The 17,657-nt window shown below is 41.3% G+C and overlaps 1 protein-coding gene and 2 long non-coding RNA genes across 5 annotated transcripts; 2 read left to right on the top strand and 1 right to left on the bottom strand.

The window, feature by feature from the left end:
* Positions 1–38: 38 nt before the first annotated feature.
* Positions 39–16,532, top strand: LOC128796043 (uncharacterized). 2 transcript variants are annotated; one of them, XR_008433704.1, is made up of 4 exons: positions 39–1,190; positions 8,615–8,697; positions 8,940–9,111; positions 16,075–16,532. It is a non-coding gene; the product is annotated as an uncharacterized LOC128796043 (long non-coding RNA). The 2 variants fall into 2 exon arrangements; XR_008433705.1 differs by lacking the exon at positions 16,075–16,532 and adding an exon at positions 9,906–9,989.
* On the top strand, positions 3,625–5,545 carry LOC128796044 (uncharacterized). 2 transcript variants are annotated; one of them, XR_008433706.1, is made up of 3 exons: positions 3,625–3,841; positions 4,589–5,199; positions 5,347–5,545. It is a non-coding gene; the product is annotated as an uncharacterized LOC128796044 (long non-coding RNA). The 2 variants fall into 2 exon arrangements; XR_008433707.1 differs by lacking the exon at positions 3,625–3,841 and having other exon boundaries at positions 4,490–4,753; positions 4,845–5,199.
* Positions 5,698–12,931, bottom strand: LOC128796042 (interleukin-9 receptor-like). The gene is made up of 9 exons (XM_053957304.1): positions 12,896–12,931; positions 11,933–12,023; positions 11,441–11,549; positions 9,977–10,170; positions 9,142–9,287; positions 8,649–8,823; positions 8,285–8,399; positions 7,174–7,258; positions 5,698–6,681 (listed from the first exon to the last, which is right to left on the bottom strand). Exons 2-9 carry the CDS (start codon positions 12,009–12,011, stop codon positions 6,142–6,144), a joined length of 1,443 nt encoding a protein of 480 aa, XP_053813279.1. The 5' UTR covers positions 12,012–12,023; positions 12,896–12,931; the 3' UTR covers positions 5,698–6,141.
* Positions 16,533–17,657: the final 1,125 nt, after the last annotated feature.

The following is a 17,657-nucleotide window of genomic DNA, read 5'->3' as shown; positions in this document are numbered from 1 at the left end:
CGCGCCCTCCGCACAGCTCGGAACTCAAGTGCGTCATAAATACAATTCCAGTGCGGGTGCCCGCTCCTGAGAACCCGCCTCGTCTGCGTAACACCCGCGGTCCCTCGCCAGTTCCGACAGGCTGTTTTCCCTGAGGTCTGGTCGGGCCCGCCGTGCCCGTTAACGGCTTTCTGTCAGTCTTTGTGCGAGCCCGCCGGCCGCAGAGGCCGGGAGGGACGGGCCAGCGGTGCACGACACTGCAGCGAACAAAATGAGTTTGTCAAGGAATTCCTAGAATTGTGAGGGATTACTCAAAAGGGTGAGGCAGGAAAAGACCATCTAGTTTACTGAACATCAGAATCTGCAAGATACAGATATTTAGCTTCAAGTGGGGGTGGCATGGAGGGCCAGGGTAACCGCTGTGTACCAGGGTTGATCCACTTTTTTCAGAAAGATTTTTTAAGAAGCCAGCCTAAATCAGCTTTCATGTATGACAATTTTCTCATCCTTCTGCAGATGAGTAGAACAATTGGTCATAATCTTGTAGTAGGTTGGATGCATGGATCAGTGGATGTGTGTGTATATGTGTGTGTGTGTGGGGGGGGGGTTACTGTAAGCCTACGTTTGCTATTTGGACTATCGATATTTTAGACCTCTCAGAGAAAATGCCGAATACCAAAAGGTTTTGTGTGACTTAGGGCACTAGTTCTGTAACTGTGTTTGTAGCTACTGAATGACACTGATGGTTTTCACATATGTGAGTTCAAAGAGATTATCCTGGAGAAAAGGCAGATTCTTTTCCATGTGATTTGGTAAGAATTTTCTCTCCTCTGTTTACAGTTTTGGGTTTAACTAGACAGTATCATAATAATCCACACGGCTGCATGAGCAGTTGGATTTATGTTTATGTCCTTGGATACTTTTATATGGCTCAAAAAGTATCAGGCTCATCACAAAACTAGTGAAATTTGTGGATCATACACAGCAAGTTTACAGCTATTTCAAACATCGTATTGCCAAGAGCTGTGAACACAAAGAAAAGGAAGGAACCAAAAACAGACTTGCAATAATATTACATGACTACTCAGTTAAGCTGTGTGTGTCAAGACAGTTGTGTGCAGGCTCACATCCTATTCCAGCAGGGCTTACTTGGGCACATGTGATACTCTGATTCAGCTTCCCTGGACCTTGGATCATCTGTACAGACTATGGTATGTATGAACCAAAGCAAACACAAATCAGGCAACAGTATCACTATAGGCAATTTGCTAGGTTCTGCTGCTTAATATCAGCAAACTGTAACATTTTTATTTCTAGAAAAGCAAATGGTGCCTTTAGAATAGAGGTAATAAAGCACACAGTAGCATTTAAAGCCATGAAATATCAATATATCATATGTAATCCTTTGAGACGACAATGCTGTAGAGTCCAATGGCTTCATCTGGCAGAGTTTAGGGTACCAAACCTGCTGGAAAACTTGTACAGTAGATATTTTTATCTCCTGTTCAGTTGAAAACAAACTGAGAAACTAAAATCATTTAGAAAAGGGGACAATAACAACATCTACAATTTTTTTCATCAGTCTTTGGAAAAAGGGAGAGTAAAGACCTGCTGTTGTTCAGGAATGGGAGTGAATGGTAGATAATGTGTAATGGATTGAAGGATAGAGCACACCTTTTTTCTTCCAGCGTTACAATCTAGTTTTAACAATGAAGGTAATAATATTCTTTTCAACAAGACAAAGCACACAAAAAATTTGAGTTGAAGTCCTTAGCATGTGTGTTAAATTCTGCAGTGACAGATGAAATTTGCCCTAAAGTATTTTTTGGGGAAGGTGAAAAAAAACAAAAACACCAAAACCAAACAAATGAACAACCCCAAGAAAAAAAACGTAAACAACTGAAGCAGTCTCTGCAATGTTAAAAGTTATTACTGAGAAGCCATTCAAGAAACCTGGAGGACTTCAGAATGTTGGAGTCTCATCTTCAAATGTTGGAAAAGTAAGGCCCAAAATAATGCTACACCAAGTGGATAAACAGAGAAACAATATAACTTTCATCTTTGACAAGAAAGTTTACTTGTTGCTAACAGGGTAGGTAGTATGTAATTTGAATTTGCTAAGATTTTTGACACAGTTCAATTTTAAAGAAATACTAAGGAAGCTAGTTGACCTAAATGGTAGCAGCTAATCTTGTTAATGAATTATTAAATTTTTTGATAATGTGTTTGAGTCTAAGCATTAGCAGTTCTTTGTTGAAGTGGAATGGCATTTCAAGGGGCATTCCAGGCTCAAACTTGGTCTGATTCAATATTTTCATCATTTCTGGTAATGAAATAGAAAGTATGTATACAAGATTTGTGATATTGTTGTGGGAAAGATTTTAGTCACTTGGAGAGATAAAAATGAAGAGGAAAAATATTTTGACATATTTGAAATACACTCTAATATGGAAATACCTAGAGTGCAAAGTAAAGCACTTCAAAAAAGAAAGCAAATGTATTAATATAAACTCTGAAATAATAGTTTGCTAGCAGTATATTGAAATAGGATGTGAGACCTACAGGGTACCAGAATTAACGTAATGAATTAATAGTGAGTTATTGCAAATAAATACTATTTTAGCACGTAATGACATACAGAATTGGAGAACGGCAGCTAGTACTTATTTCATTCTTCATATAACAAATGAAGATGCAGTTGAATAAGTATATCCAAGTCTAGGCATGATGCCTTCAGGAAGAGGTGAGGCAGTTGGAGAGAATCGGGCGAAGTGAGCACTGCCTGTGGGGGGGACTCGGGGGGAACCGTCCGGGATCCACCAGGAGGGGGCGGCCACACGCCGAGAGGCATCGTGCTGGGTCGGAGAGGGGGGACACTGCCCCGGGGAGGGGGAGATACTGCCCCGGGAGGGGAGACACTGCCCCGGGGAGGGGGAGATACTGCCCTGGGAGGGGAGACACTGCCCCGGGGAGGGGGAGATACTGCCCCGGGAGGGGAGACACTGCCCCGGGGAGGGGGAGATACTGCCCTGGGAGGGGAGACACTGCCCCGGGGAGGGGGAGATACTGCCCCGGGGAGGGGAGACACTGCCCCGGGGAGGGGGAGATACTGCCCTGGGAGGGGAGACACTGCCCCGGGGAGGGGGAGATACTGCCCTGGGAGGGGAGACACTGCCCCGGGGAGGAGGAGATACTGTCCCGGGGAGCGGGGACACTGCCCCGGGAGCGGGGACACTGCCCCGGGGAGGAGGAGATACTGTGCCGGGAGGGGAGACACTGCCCCGGGGAGGAGGAGATACTGCCCCGGGGAGCGGGGACACTACCCCGGGAGCGGGACACTGCCCCGGGGAGGAGGAGATACTGTCCCGGGGAGCGGGGACACTGCCCCGGGAGCGGGGACACTGCCTCGGGGAGGAGGAGACACTGCCACATCCACCCAAGAGGGCTATCCAAATATAACCTACCTAAAGTCCGGGCCCAGGGGCCATACAGGAAGCAACACAAAAACAGAACTGAAGACTGTGTCCCTCAGACCTAGGTGGAGGCTAAATAGAATTCCCATGCCCTGGGCAGTTTATGTGAGTAGAAGTCCCAGGTGAGACAGACAAATCAAACCAAACCAACCCAACAACCCCCAAACACAACACCAAAGAGCATACCTACAACTAAACCAAAATCTTTGTCACAGAACATTTCCAGCTCCTTAGTGGCTTACAACCACTACTTAAATATCTTCCAAAATAGTTTGCTTTTGGCAAAACTCAACAGAAAAAAAAGAGGGAAATGCTGTCTACTTTGTTCTGGTTGCAGGTGATACATATAGCATGCACTCAGTAGTCCCAGGATGTGAAAGGCTTCACAGGTTTGACCATAGCCAATATTATGTCTCCTTATTAGACTGTAGTTCTCTATCTTCCACTTGAAGGATATGTATCACTCTTAGAGGCAAAAGTAGCCTTAGAATAGTTCAGAGATTCTGGAAGAAGCTGTGAAAAACCATAGCTTGAACCTAATACCAGTCTCAAAAATTACACACACAGAAAAAAAATTAAAAGAAAAAAACAAAGGAAAGGGGGAAAAAAGGGGAGAGGCTATAGTTTGCTTTTTTAGAAAATTCGTAGTATTTCAGTGGCTGAATGAGGCTTTCTTTTCCAAAGACCTAATTATAAAGAAGAGGCATTTTGGTTTTAGCTGCAACAACTAATATTTTTAAGTAATTCCACAAAAGCAGAATCAGCTAAAAGTTTTTAAGAGTTTCACTTGGAGAACTGCTGATGCTGGAATATAATTTCAGCCTTTTAACCATCAGCCTGTCATCATCTGCAGACTCAGTTCTTATAGCTTTCCAATCTTGCCCTAATGGACACAAGCAGCATGATCTTTGACTTTTGATTTCTCTCAAGTAATTTCTGACTACATTCAATCTCAGGTTTCTTTTGCTTCTCTATTAATGAAGTCTGGCGCTCTCCCTTTCCTGGAAGCCTGACCTGCTTCTCCTTACTCATATCTGAATATAATTGTTCCCACTCTCATTTTGCTAATACAACTGGTACAGAATACCTTATTAAAAAAACCAAGATTTTATGAAAATGGTTATATTTCTGTGCAGACAGAATGTTCATAAGAAAGGGCTGCCAAGATCTGATGAATCTAAGATACAATTGATCTGAAAATTTCAAAAAGCATCCCTCAGATACTGAAGATTTGAAATTTGGGACAATACGTCAAACTACACTATGGGGTCTAAAAGTTTGGGGTCACCAAAATCCTCCAGGTATGTGGCATTATTTTACTGATTTTCTCATCCTGGGGAAATAACAGCAACTGTTAATGACAGCAATATCACGTTCTTCTCTTGCCATTAGATTGTGGCGGAGTAATAGAAGCACCCTTGAATATAGTTTTTGTAAGTTAAAAAGCACCAAGAACCAGAAGTGAGATATTTTTTCAGGTATCAGAAAAGCCCTTTGCTTAGAACACTGAAAAATAATCACTGCTATCACCTCCTGTAGCTGTCACACAAATCAGATGTTAACTCCTCTATCTGTTCCTGTTTTTCTCACAGATAAAGACTGCTCACAACAGTTTAGCACACTTTTTGGGAAGGATTAATCAACCCATTTTGTTTCTTCTAAACGAAATCTTTCTTTGCCTTGTCAAAACTAATCTGTGCTCTCACCAGAGAGACAAGGGAAGCACTCCAAAGAGGAAGGAATGAATGTATGTGTCATCTAGTTCGGATGTATGTGTACATATCTCAGTATGTTTGCTAAAACTGTGGAGCCCATTACATCTAAGAGATGCAACTAAGACTCCAGAAAACTGCTTGGTAGATTATTAATCATATAGAGGATTTTCTGTGTCTAGGGCAGAAAGTAAACCTCCAGAGATTCAGCTCACAAAGGCTGTACCTGTTGTGCAGATAGGCAAAGGACTTACGAATTCCGGAGAAATAACAGAAGCCCTGGAGAGGCAATGGGCCTAGCCTGTTCTGTGATTAAGTAAAGGTCATTTGTGCTGTTCTTATTTTTCCTTTTTCCATTAAATCAGCCCAGACATTTAGCCTTGAAATAAATTTTGGTTAAAGCAGTACATGAAGCTTAGTTATTGCAAAATAAAAAGTTACAGCCATTCAAGATAATAAAGAACAAGGCATACTGTCTGATTATCTTTAAACAGAGCAATCACAAATTCTGATCAAATCAGGAATCCCTTTAATTCATCAACATCATGTTAAGAAGCAGAATTATTTTCTTAAGCAAAAATAATTTCTCATGATTTTGTGAAAAATCATCATATTTTTTCAAAATGATGGAGTTTAAATCATGGTTCATCTCATTGAAAATACTGCTGCTTCCAAGAGGTACACAACTATAATAGTTCTTCCTGAGGAAAACAGCAGGTCTGCTGCTGCCTCCTTAGACAAGAGGGTTACTGGATCTTGCAGCCAGGAGGTTAATTTAGGGAATGGCTGTAGGGGTACTATTTGCTAGACAGGGGACTTAGTCACAATCTTCTTCTGAAGTACAGAAGTTGAGGATGTGTTTTAAAATGATACATGAAACTGTCTGCATAGTCACCATTTGTGCCACTTGGGAGGACAGTGTTGGGAGGTGATAGGAGAGCACAAGGAACTTTGTAGGCAGTATTCCTCAGGGAAGGTCACTGATCTTTCTGATGTTTAACATGACTATTACCATTAGAAAGCTTCAGTAATTCAGCAGAAATCAAATCTCCTGTGGTATCATTGTCACACAAAGTACAATAGTCACTGCCACTGAAGGACACATCTTTTATCCCCAAAGATTCTCGAAGCATAAGAAAGTCACCCTTTCCATGCTGTGAGTGAGAGGGATAATTCCTTCCAACACTAGGGCTCTCAAGGTTGTCTTTAATTATTTCAGAGATTTTCGGGCCAACGTTATCATCAGCATGGTTTGGTGCAAACAATAGTCCCGGCCACATCTCTATCTCTTCTGCTCTTATGTACCTGCTGGGGACATACTGCTGGCTTGGACCTGAGGCCAATGCAAAGCTTTCTTCTGCAGTAACCACATCTGTGCTTCCTGTAGGTTTCAATGAGATTTGGGAAATCAGTTCTTGGGTGTTCAGATCAGAAACTCCATCTGCATTCACTTTGCTTGAGTTGCTGGCCTCTTCTCTTTCAAGTTGGCTACAAGCCTCATTTGGTCCAACCCAGTCCTAATGAAAGCATCAATAAGTTGGGGTAATTTTGCATAGTTATTCCAAAATAAGTTTTCTTTCTTTTTATGGCTTTGGCACAATAACCCAGATGTTTAGTGCAAATCTAACAGGCAAAGTTAGAATAATAGGGTAAAAACCTAGCAGCTAATTTCACAAAATTTTACAAGAATTTTTACAAGATTACACCACCAGAATACCATGCAAACTGCTGGTATTGCTTCGGTTTTGAGAAGGTGCACCTTCTGCATTCAGTCTGAGCTGGGAGCCACTGGAGGAGTTCCACTTCTAAGGGGCAAGAGGCTGGACAAAAGCTCTGGTGGTTAGCTAGTATGTGGAAGCAGTAAAATGAGAAACTATAAACTTTCAGGAAGATCAGAATCATGTGTCAGTAACTCTGCTCAGGAGCTAGAATTATTAATCCCAGAAAAAAAAAAAATCCTCCTGTCATGAATGGAGGGTCATAAGAAAGAAATGAAATTTATTTCTTACCTTAAAATTCCCATTATGCAAACTATAGAGTGGCTGAAAGAAAGCAGCTGGTGTGGGAATGTTTAAGCAGGCGAGGCTTTTTGCCCTAAATTGAGAAAACAACACTTTAAAAATATAGAGTTTTTCTGTGTTCTGTCTCCATGATGCTGGTTAGAGGAACCCCACCCCACTTATGTTAGTAAGATTGCACAAGAAGGCCACTCATATCTGACTTCTTCTCATGCAATTATTTTTCTGCCACCTGTGCATGCATTCAGTGTTTCTAACCTGAAGCACAGTCTCATAAGTTTCTTTGGAATATGTCACAAACTTAATATACTGGTCTATTACTCATTATAGACGCTGAGCTATTTAAGCATTTGTTTATCAGCTTACTTGATCTAAACCACTGTTTCTGAAAGTGTTTTAAAGAGTTCTAGTTTCATTACATTTAAACAGAGAAATTCTGTCAGACATCCTTGCCCCTTTATTGGAGCCTATCCCATAAAAATATTTTATCTTGTGGACATCATGTATTCTATTTCTCTAAAAATGATGTGTTTATGGAGCACAATAATGTATGTCAAGGTAAAAAAGAAAGAGGTACCTATGCTCTGTCAGCATAAAAAAATGCAGAGGATTGTTGAACCAAGGTTCTAAAACCACTATTTTTGTCTGTACAACTTGGTCTCAAATTAATCAGAGTCAGTTTATTTTACCTATATTGGTATTTCAGCTACTGACTCCTGCCAGGAATATACCACATAGCTTAGCATTGACATCAGTTTAACCCCCTTTATAGGTTGCTGTGTACTTGCACTTTTAATTTATCTACATGAAACTTCAAATATTTCCATATGCTTAAATTTCTTTAACTTCAAGATGCCATCATCAGTTTGGACTTCAGCCAAATTTGGGAGTCCCAAAGGCACTTTGATCTCCTTAAGGACTGTATAGTGGATCATTAACTTTCATCATCTGAGGAACATGTCACATTCCAAGATTGTCAGGAGACCTCTTGGAAATGACTGAGTCTGTGCAGCAGAAACAGGAAGGAAAAGGAATATAACGACTCTTGATTTACCCTTTTCAGGCCATAAAGATCAAGGGGGACTTATTGAAAATCACATACCTTGAGGAAAGCTTGCAGTTCCAGAATAAATAGACTAGAGTGCCAAAACTCAGAGGAATGAATAAGTACTGCACAGTTTTGATATTTAGAATATTTTCAGAGACTTTTGGGACATCTAGGAAAAGAATCAGCACAAAAATTTATAACAAAAATCTGGAAGTCAAGATAGAACCCCAAATAACCAAGCGCTGCAAATGAAACAGGCAGCTAAAGGCCTTAAGAAAAATAATTTGGCTATGAATACTTGAAGAAAGCTAGCTCTGATTTGAAAAGCTTCATTTATTTGACCACATATCTTCTCTTTTTTTTTGGGAACATGGACATGAAAAGAAATCAAATGAGATGAAAACAACATTCTTTGTACCTGCTCTTTGAAACACTGTCGTCTGGCTCCACTCACTCCATTGACTGTGGTACGAATTCTCATTTTCAGAAACTTTGCAGCGAACTCTTGCAGCGTAAGCAATGCCAGTGTGGAGCTCTGTGGCTTCAAGTTCTACTTGTGGCAGTGAACTGGGCAGTGTCTTGTTCAATGCAACCTGCAAAGTATTACAAGTGCTGCTGTTAATAAGATTGGGCAAAAGGATGGTCTTTTAAATATTCCTTTTTGTTGGTTTTTCCCTTCTCTTTTCTTTTCCATATTTTCTTTTCTTAGATGCAAGAAGAGGGCCTGAATGATGACGCAGGGTTCCTAAGAAGAAGAGCTATTGAACTTCAGTATTGATGTTTAATGTAAAATCTCTCAGCCTTAATATGGAAAACCAGAAAGGCAGTCTTAAGTCAGCTGGTGGAGCTCAGTGGCAAGGCCATTGTACCCAAAGAAAAAGGTAGGATCACTGTATGCCTCATCCAGTTACCTCCCAGGACATGCTGTACTCCTTATACTGCAACTCATATTGGAGAATTTCAGCGAGGTACCAAGGCACATTCCACACACTCCACCATATCTGGCACTTGCTGGCAGTGGCATTGCTCTGGATGTTCAAAGGTGGATCAAGTTTTACTGCAAATAGAGGAGGCAGAGTTTTTTCACCATGTTTGGGACACCACAAAAGAAAATGCATGATATTAGGGTGACTGAAATAATGGAAGATAAAGCTGGGTCTAAAAAGGGGTACTAACACTAGCAGTAGACCAAGTTAGCTTACAGCATCTAACAGCTACAGATCTGACATAAATTAATGAGAACTCCAGTAGTCCCTAGGGTTAATCTTGCAAGCAAAGAACCACTTTGGATATCACATTCTGCCCTTACAACATACCACAAATATGGACAGGTTTTGACCATTTCTCTCTGGTACCAGGCCATGGGACATTCAGTTAAAATCCATGACCCTGCATTACATAATTTCTTAGAGAAAAATAAAACAACAAAACAAACAAATAATTGAAGCAATCCAACTGCAAATTACCCAGGGCACAAGAAAACATGGTGCAGATGAGAAGTGTTGTTGAATGGTGCTCCAGAGCCAGCCCCTCTGAAGTCCGGGAAAAGTCAGGATGGAGAGCCTCAGCGACTGCATCCTTACTGGTGCAGTTCACACAGTGCACTCTCTGGGGATGGGTAGTCTTGATTGTTTTCATTATTTTCCCTTGCTATATTTGGGATATCCTTTGTTAGACAGCATATCAGACCTATCCTGAAGCTGCTGGGCAGAGCCTCAGCTCACAGCTGTCCTGGTTCATACTTACTGTGCTTGCGGGGATTGTACTCTGGAAAGGTCACATATGTCTGATTACATCCGAAGAAGCTTCCTTGGAGAGAGACTCTATAACCATCTGTTTCCAAGATCTGGCTGGCTAAATGAATTGTGCAGTGGTACTGATTCTGCATGCTCTCTGTGGCAGTCAGTTTGCAGCTGGCATTGTGGCCCTTTGACCAGAGGCTAGAAGAATAAAAAGGCTGAAAGTTTCTTTTAAGTCATACAATTAAGTGTTTTTCAGTTTATGCACGTGCAGCACCTTAGCATAGCACCACACTCTGGAAGACCATGAACCTCTTTAGTGCAGACAACAAGCAAACCAGCAATTTCAAAAGCTAGATGGATGGCAGGGCTGGATAGGAAGAAGACACCTTCATATAACCTTACTGCTGAGAGCACCAGATCTCACAGGAGTTGCACATTGCATCCAGTAATTGTTCCCTGCTCCCTCTGAAAGTGAGAGAGCTGCTGTCATTGCAGGAAAGCAGGTGGGTAGGGGGAAGGAATGGATGGACAATTGGTTACAAGTGCATAGTACAGAGGTAAAAATAAGCTGTACATTAAGTCCTCTTTCACTACAGACAAAACCAATACTGACAACAAAATGTGTTTGAAGTTGCTTTGTCTTTTTGTGGTTTAGCCATTCATTAGCAATTTTTTCACATTGCATGTGATCCCACAGGAAACTGGGATATCACAGTTTATCAGCTTGCCCATCTTCCCATAGATTTAAAATCCAGTATTAATAAGAGTAGGCTATTTTTTACTTAACCATAGCAGAATATGAGGCATCGTATTGGCTTAGCATCAGAGTGGCTTACCGTTATATCATAGTTACTGGTGGTCAAGACAATATTTCTACATAACTTAAAGACATTAAACATCAACTCATCTAACTTATCCTATCAGTTAGAAAACTATTCACCTGATTTCTTCTATTAGAGGAAAAACTACTCAGATAATATTCTAAATCTCTTATTAAAGCTTATAACTGGACTTGCATTTATATATTTACTAATATACATTGAACCATTAGGTGTTTAATTCCTAAGCAAAAAGGAAAGAAATGATTAGAAGTTGATTAGGCAGCTTTACATAGGATGGGCTCTGGAAGTTCCCAGGTCATGGGGACCCAGAGGCCAGGAAGGAAAGGTTCTCTGCCCTGAGATACCTGCCAGAATGGTTCACTGAACAGATGGAGAAACCACAGCTGACAGAAGATCATGCAGCCATGTGCACTTGACCTTTACTGCAGCCCCTGAGGCTGTGGGACCACAATAGAGAGCAGCTTCTGAGGTCTGGGGCGATGGGGTGGCAGTGCTAGCTGTGCCACAGGTCTCCTGCTGTGGAGGGAACAAAGCCCACAGCTGGGCTCCGTCTCTGCTTCTCAGTGCTGTCCTGTCCAAGCCAGGGCTGGGGCTGCAACAGACAGCTCTTAGTGTGCAGCTCTTACTTGGTGAAATGCAGGTGGAAAGGTCCATCCCCCATGGGCTTCTCTGTTACCCACATGCAGCTCATGGTAGTCACGTAGTTATTCAGGCAGCTCAGGTTGCCAGAGAGCTCTGCAGAGGAAGGAGACCAGGATTCGTATATCACTGGATGATGCCTTGCTCAGCACACTTAATAAATTCATTACTTGCTAGTACTTCCTTTGCTGACACTGCATCTGATCTTCCTCATCATGTTCTTACCCTCTTGTAACACACTTCACTGCATGAGATGAGATCTTAGAGCTGGGACCTTGGGCAGTGGCTGCACTTTTTCTGGTGCCCAGCTTATCCAGTATGTGCTCAGTCCCCTAGGCCTGACATTGTCAGCCAGCTGTGCTGGTTCCTGGGACAGGGCAGTCACAAGATTTTGGATTGCATACTGAAGGGTCTGTGAAAGAAAAATGAGCACAGGCATGTGCCTTTGTACAGCGGACCTATTCCAGATCTCCTCTTACCTCTCCCTGTTCCTCCACCAAAGAGTAGTGCAGCAGCAATGCACAGCTGGAGGCCCACCTGCCACACAACTCCTCCCATTCCAGATAGAATCTAGAACAGAATAATCATTAAGAGCAGTTTTGTTGGTAGTTTTACCAGTAGGTTGAAGTGTTAGCTGCATGCTTCTGCCAGCCTGACAAAAGCTGATCCTGAATCTGTCAGAGAGGGCACCAACTCAACGATATAATTTCTTCTATAGGAACTGTTCTTCTCATAGCAGTAAATAGTACATTGCACTAAAGCACCAGCTGCCTGAAAGAAAATCTACAATTCCTGCAATTTAATTAAGGGTGGGAGAAGGTGTGGGTGTTCTCTCTTTCTTTTTTCCTATATTTTTGTCATCTGGTTTATGACAATTTAAGAGCAGCGAAGAGCCACAGTGGGTTGGAACTATTATTCATTTTCCCCCAAATCCTGTTTCTGACCATAGTCAAAACCAGATGCTTAGAGAGAATCGTAGCAATAGAGCATAGATGTTCCTCTCTGAGCATTCTCAGCCCTCTGGACATTTGCAGCTCAGGGACCTCCTGGAGCAACGTTATTTCTGTGTATTCAGAAAACAGACAGAGAGTAACTGATATGATCCTGGTCAAAGCACTCATTGAGAGATATAGAATACTTAGGGCCTAGTCATTACCCCAATTCACTGAAGGGTTATGCAAGGATGTTTGAAGAGTATCTTCTGCAATATGGGACTCTACATCTCCGCTAGGTTATACTGGGCTCACTCTCTTTTTAATCAAAAATTCAGTTCTCTGAATTGTCTCCTGATGAAATTTTAATTTAAAATTATACTTTTTCACTAAAAGTTTCTGATTTGATGATTTTATGGCAACATTTAATATGACGAATATGGACCTGATCTATTTAGCAATATGTGTTGTTTTAAAAAGATATTTCCAGTTTATATTATTTGCTGTTACCTGAACACAGCCAATGAGCCCAGCACCACTGCAAGGAGAGGGCTGCTCCAAAGGGCCTGAAACCCAGAAAACTTGGAGTAAGTTTGTAGACAGAGACCACTAATCAGGATAAACAAAAACAGTTTCTTGAAAGTTAAAAAAAATATTGAAGGAACAATGTTTGCACTACTTGACTAGCATAGACACTGAACTGAGCTTTACAGCTAGGGTAACAAGAGGGTGGAGTGTTCAGTCTCAAAAGAGCTTGGGTTAGTTATTATAAGAAAAAAAAGGAAAAAAACCAACCAAACAAAACTTGCCAGAGATTATGATCTCTCAGAAGAAGCTGGGGAAAAGGGAAGGAATGTCAGGACAGGAGAAAAAATAAGTACAGCATTAGCACAGGAACAAGTGTATATAGCCTGACTATAGAATAATATTGTGATTTCTAAACAACAAAGGATCTGAAGCAGTCTTGAATAGAAGTGTGCGAGAAAAAGCCTATGCTTAGCAAGGGCTGTGATATCATAATCATTAGGATTGTTTCACTGAAGAGATTAAGCTACCTGATCCACGACCAAGAATACCCTTCCACTCATGAATTTCACAAAGCTAGACAACAGTATCCATGTATAACTTACATGTGATTATGCCTGTCTATAGTTCCCCTTGTCTGAATTAAATTATAAAATAATTACAATGTTTCAGAAACTGATCAAGAGAAAAGGAGTATTTCTGGCTTCACCACCTCTTCAGTTATGGGTTTTTCATAAATATCCTGTTTTGCTGCAGACTTTCTTCAGGGTGGGGGTTGTTGAGAGGAAGCATCACCATTAGCTGATTTTAGCCGGGAGGCTGGGAGGCGTGAAGTCTCTCGTGCTTATCATTCTAATCAGGTTTGCTTATGGTCCCTGTGATAAATACAGTAATACTGACTAAATATGAAATAGAGATAGCTGCATGAAGTAGAATTATTCATGTGCTTACAAGAACTTGTTCAGGCACACAAACAAGTAAACAAACTTAGGTCAAGATAAGTAAACCAGGACAGAATGTTTCCAGGTAATTGCTACTAATTTGATAAACTCCCCTCACTCCCACGGAAGAAGTTCTTTGTTCAGTTCTGCAATGATTGAAATGTTTTAGACATTTCTGGCTGTCTAGCTCTCCTGGAAACAAATACAGCACGTTTAAATGCAAATTTTTGTGTTAGAAGCCATAAACGTTAGTCATAATTAGGTCACGGAGCACTGAATTCTGAAAGACTTACCAGAAAATAATTTCAGGAAGTAGCACATAACCAGCTGAATGAGATTCTGCAGAACAAAATACAATTAGAGGAGCCAACATACAGACTGTGGATACATATCAATTAAAAGAAAAGTTATTGCAACTACATGTAGCATTTGAAACACTATTAATTATTTTCTTCTGTTGGAATCAACATTTTAAACAAGAAATTGCTGTCAATATGAAAATGCTTCTGAAAAGGGAGGTGTGAATTATTTAGTCGTGGATAACTTTACTCAGAAAGCAACAATTACAGACCAAGTAAATCTCTTTAACTTAGCCAAAGGAAAGGCTAAGTAATCATTTCACACCAGCCATAAGTATCTTACATGAGAAGATGATTTCAGGTAGGAGAAAAGTATTTTCTTTTCTTCTTTTATAAATCTATGAGAGAAAGATGGAAAGAGTCCAGTAGTTGGACACTGAAGGTAGATACAATTAGACAGAAAGGAAGTGAAGAATTTTTACAAGGTGAACTATCTTTATTGGCTGAAACCTCTTGCCTAAACATATACAAGACTTGTAGTCTTCCTATTAGCTCAGATGGAAGCCCAGTACTAGCAATGCAGGTACAATTACAGCAGCTTCTAGCAGGGGAAGACAAATCAACTTAGCTGGATGTCTTGGGGACCAGACTGCTTGCTGCTTTCTTGTGTTCTAATATCCAGTTTCTGCAGCACTGCAAAGTTGTGGGTGAAGGCAGAAAAGCTGTATGAGAACTAGAAAGGAGAACCACCTTCATTCTGCAGGAAAGAGACAAAATATCTGAGATGATGCCCTGAAATGATACATCAGGTGTGCTACCAGCAGTCTATCAGCACCAGGAGGTGGTAGTGACCTTGATTTCCAAAGTGGTCTCAAGCTGTTTGCAATGGTGTTTCCATCCTTTCTGTATGTTTCTAGGGCAGAATCCTGCCTGTTATCTGCTCAAGGAAATGAGGCCTTGCATCTTTACCTTTCCCCTCCCCTCTTGTGGTTCCTGTCTCCACTTCCCAATAGCAATTTTAAGTAATTTTAACCAGAATTTGTACAACACAGATTTTCCAAATGCTCTCAACTGCTTATTAACGGAAAGACAGATGACTGACTGTTACTGCTAAATCTATCACCAGAAATTAATATTCTGGGATTTACCCCCAGATTTGGGGTCCAGTTGAACACACAATAAAAAGGTAACATTTTCTCATAAGAATTTATAAGGTGAAATAAATTATTTGACAGATACCACTGAGAGAGGAAGTAGTGCAAGCAGTTGACAACAGTCTCAGCATGTGGGTAGCCTAGATATCATCTAGGTTTCAGAAACTCTGTAAAGCAGAGCTTTACAGGGAGACTTGAAGAATGAGGTTGGTGTAGCCCAAGAGAATTGTAAGCAGCACCTTCAATGTGTAAGCAGTAGCATGGAGGATGATTAGGAGAAGTAGATTAAATGATCTAGTGGGAGGTAGAAGCTGACATCATAGAGTTAACTTCTAAATGGGGAAGTGAGAGATGACAAGAAGACAAGAAGAGGCTGTCAGTGACTTTAAAAGTGGGGACAAGAAGCTTATGCTTGATGAGATAGAGAGATAGAAAAATGTATAGATAAATGTAATGGGCTCAAAGGAATGGACATAAAATAGGATTTTTGTGTCTCTGGTTTTTGGATGGCTACAAGTAAGACCAGTTTTACAAAAGCCTGATAAAACATGAAGTATCGTATAAGAAGAGCATGAGCAAGAATTTTGCATGGAGATATGTGCATAATATCTGCATAAGATTCTTCAATATGCTTGGGTATTCTTTGATACATATGATACTATATGCCAGCCCACAGCAGACAGCTGAGAGTTCTAGGTTTTATTCCACTTCTGACATCAACTTTTTTATAAAGAATATTGCTTAATCAATGTAATTTTTTCTTGTTGCAGCTCATTCACATGATCTTGTATGCTCACCTGAATCTTAGAGGAAGTCAGAAGCTTCAGGCTCTGGACTCTTTCAAAATGTGTTTTGCTCCTTCTTGCTCCCAGAGCAAGATTCTGATTTTGACAAGACACTTGACAAGGTCTAGCAATGCATGTTTGCAGCCCAGAAAGCCCATTGTATCCTGGGCTGCATCAAAAGCAGCATGACCAGCAGGTTAAGGGAGAGGATTCTACCTCTCTACTCTGATCTTCTGAAACCCCTACTTGCAGTACTGTGTCCAGTTCTGGGGTCCTCAACCTAAGAAGGACATGGAGTTGCTAGAGCAAGTCTGGAGGAGGCCACAGAGACGATCAGAGAACTGCAGTCCCTCTGCTATGGAGAGAGGATAGGAGAGCTGGACTTGCTCTGCTTGGAGAAGAGAAGGCTCCAGGGAGAACTTAGAGTCCTTTCCAGTACATAAAAGAGCTATAAGAAAGCTGGAGATGGGCATGTATTGATGGGGAAAGGAGGAATGGCTTCCAACAAGCAGAGGCCAGGGTTACATGGGGTATTGCACGGAAATTCTTCCCTGTGAGGGCAGTGAGACACTGTCACAAGTTGTCCAGAAAAGATGTTCCTACCCCATCCCTGGAGGTGCTCCAGATCAGGTTGGGTGGGGCTCGGAGCAGCCTGGTCTAGTGGAAGGTGTTGCTGCCCATGGCAGAGGGTTTGAAGATCTCTTCCAACTGAAGCCATTCCAGAATTCTGTGATACAATGAGTGGTGCACAGTGGGAGCAGACACAGCAAATCTGGACCCTTGAATGCTCAGTTTCCATTCCTTACATCTTAACAATTAGTCATAAATGACCTGCTCTCCCTTGGCCATAATCCCTTCTTAGCTTATATCTCTTCTGGAGGCAGCACCAACAGCCACTAAAGAAAGATAGGACACTGACTAGCACTTACAAAGCAAAACAGTGACAGGCAATAGCATGTCTGTACCAACAGGTACACCCCTTCATCCACTAAGATTATCCAAAGTGCAGAGTCTCCAGAGCAATCTGTCAATGGGGTACCCATTGTAAACAATCATCCCTGCCTATAAGAAAAGATTTTTGTAGGCCCTTTAAGAAAAATTAGTGATATCTTATCTACCTTCTGAATATCTAGGCCTCTAAGCGCACGTCTGACAGAAACACATCATATGTGCACAACAGGTTCACAGGTTATCCTGGGGAATAAGGAAAAAGTAGTTGGATTTTCTTATCTGCATAGATTATGAGAGAACCCCATATAACAAGCCTTTTTCTCTCTTCATCTTTGGAGAGCCATTTTCCCAACAATTTGATGCCCACAAACAGCCATGTACTTCTAGATGTGATATACTTGGATCCCAGAAAGAAAGCTGCTACAAAGCAATGAATGCAATAAAGCAATATTCATACACACACACATATATATACACATGCATTAAAAAGTATGTTTATGTCTGCAAAGTCCCAAACACTGAGGACTGTTTTGGCTGGATTCCTTTACATTCATCTCTTGCAGTCAGAGAGGAGATGTTCAAGATGGCCTTTGTTTCAAGCACAGTCCATCAGAATT

This window comes from Vidua chalybeata, chromosome 16 (genome assembly GCF_026979565.1).
Source record: "Vidua chalybeata isolate OUT-0048 chromosome 16, bVidCha1 merged haplotype, whole genome shotgun sequence".
Taxonomy (NCBI): Eukaryota; Metazoa; Chordata; class Aves; order Passeriformes; family Viduidae; genus Vidua; species Vidua chalybeata.
Note: the sequence above shows the minus strand (reverse complement) of the source record. Positions and strands in the feature narration are given on the sequence as shown.

Coding starts and splice junctions, on each gene's coding strand:
- LOC128796042 (XM_053957304.1), bottom strand. CDS start 12,011: ATGGGAGGAGTTGTGTGGCAGGTGGGCCTCCAGCTGTGCATTGCTGCT. Junction 11,550..11,932: donor TGGTGGAGGAACAGGGAGAG/GTAAGAGGAGAT, acceptor CTTCCTCTGCAG/AGCTCTCTGGCAACCTGAGC. Junction 7,259..8,284: donor AACTGCAAGCTTTCCTCAAG/GTATGTGATTTT, acceptor TTCTCAATTTAG/GGCAAAAAGCCTCGCCTGCT.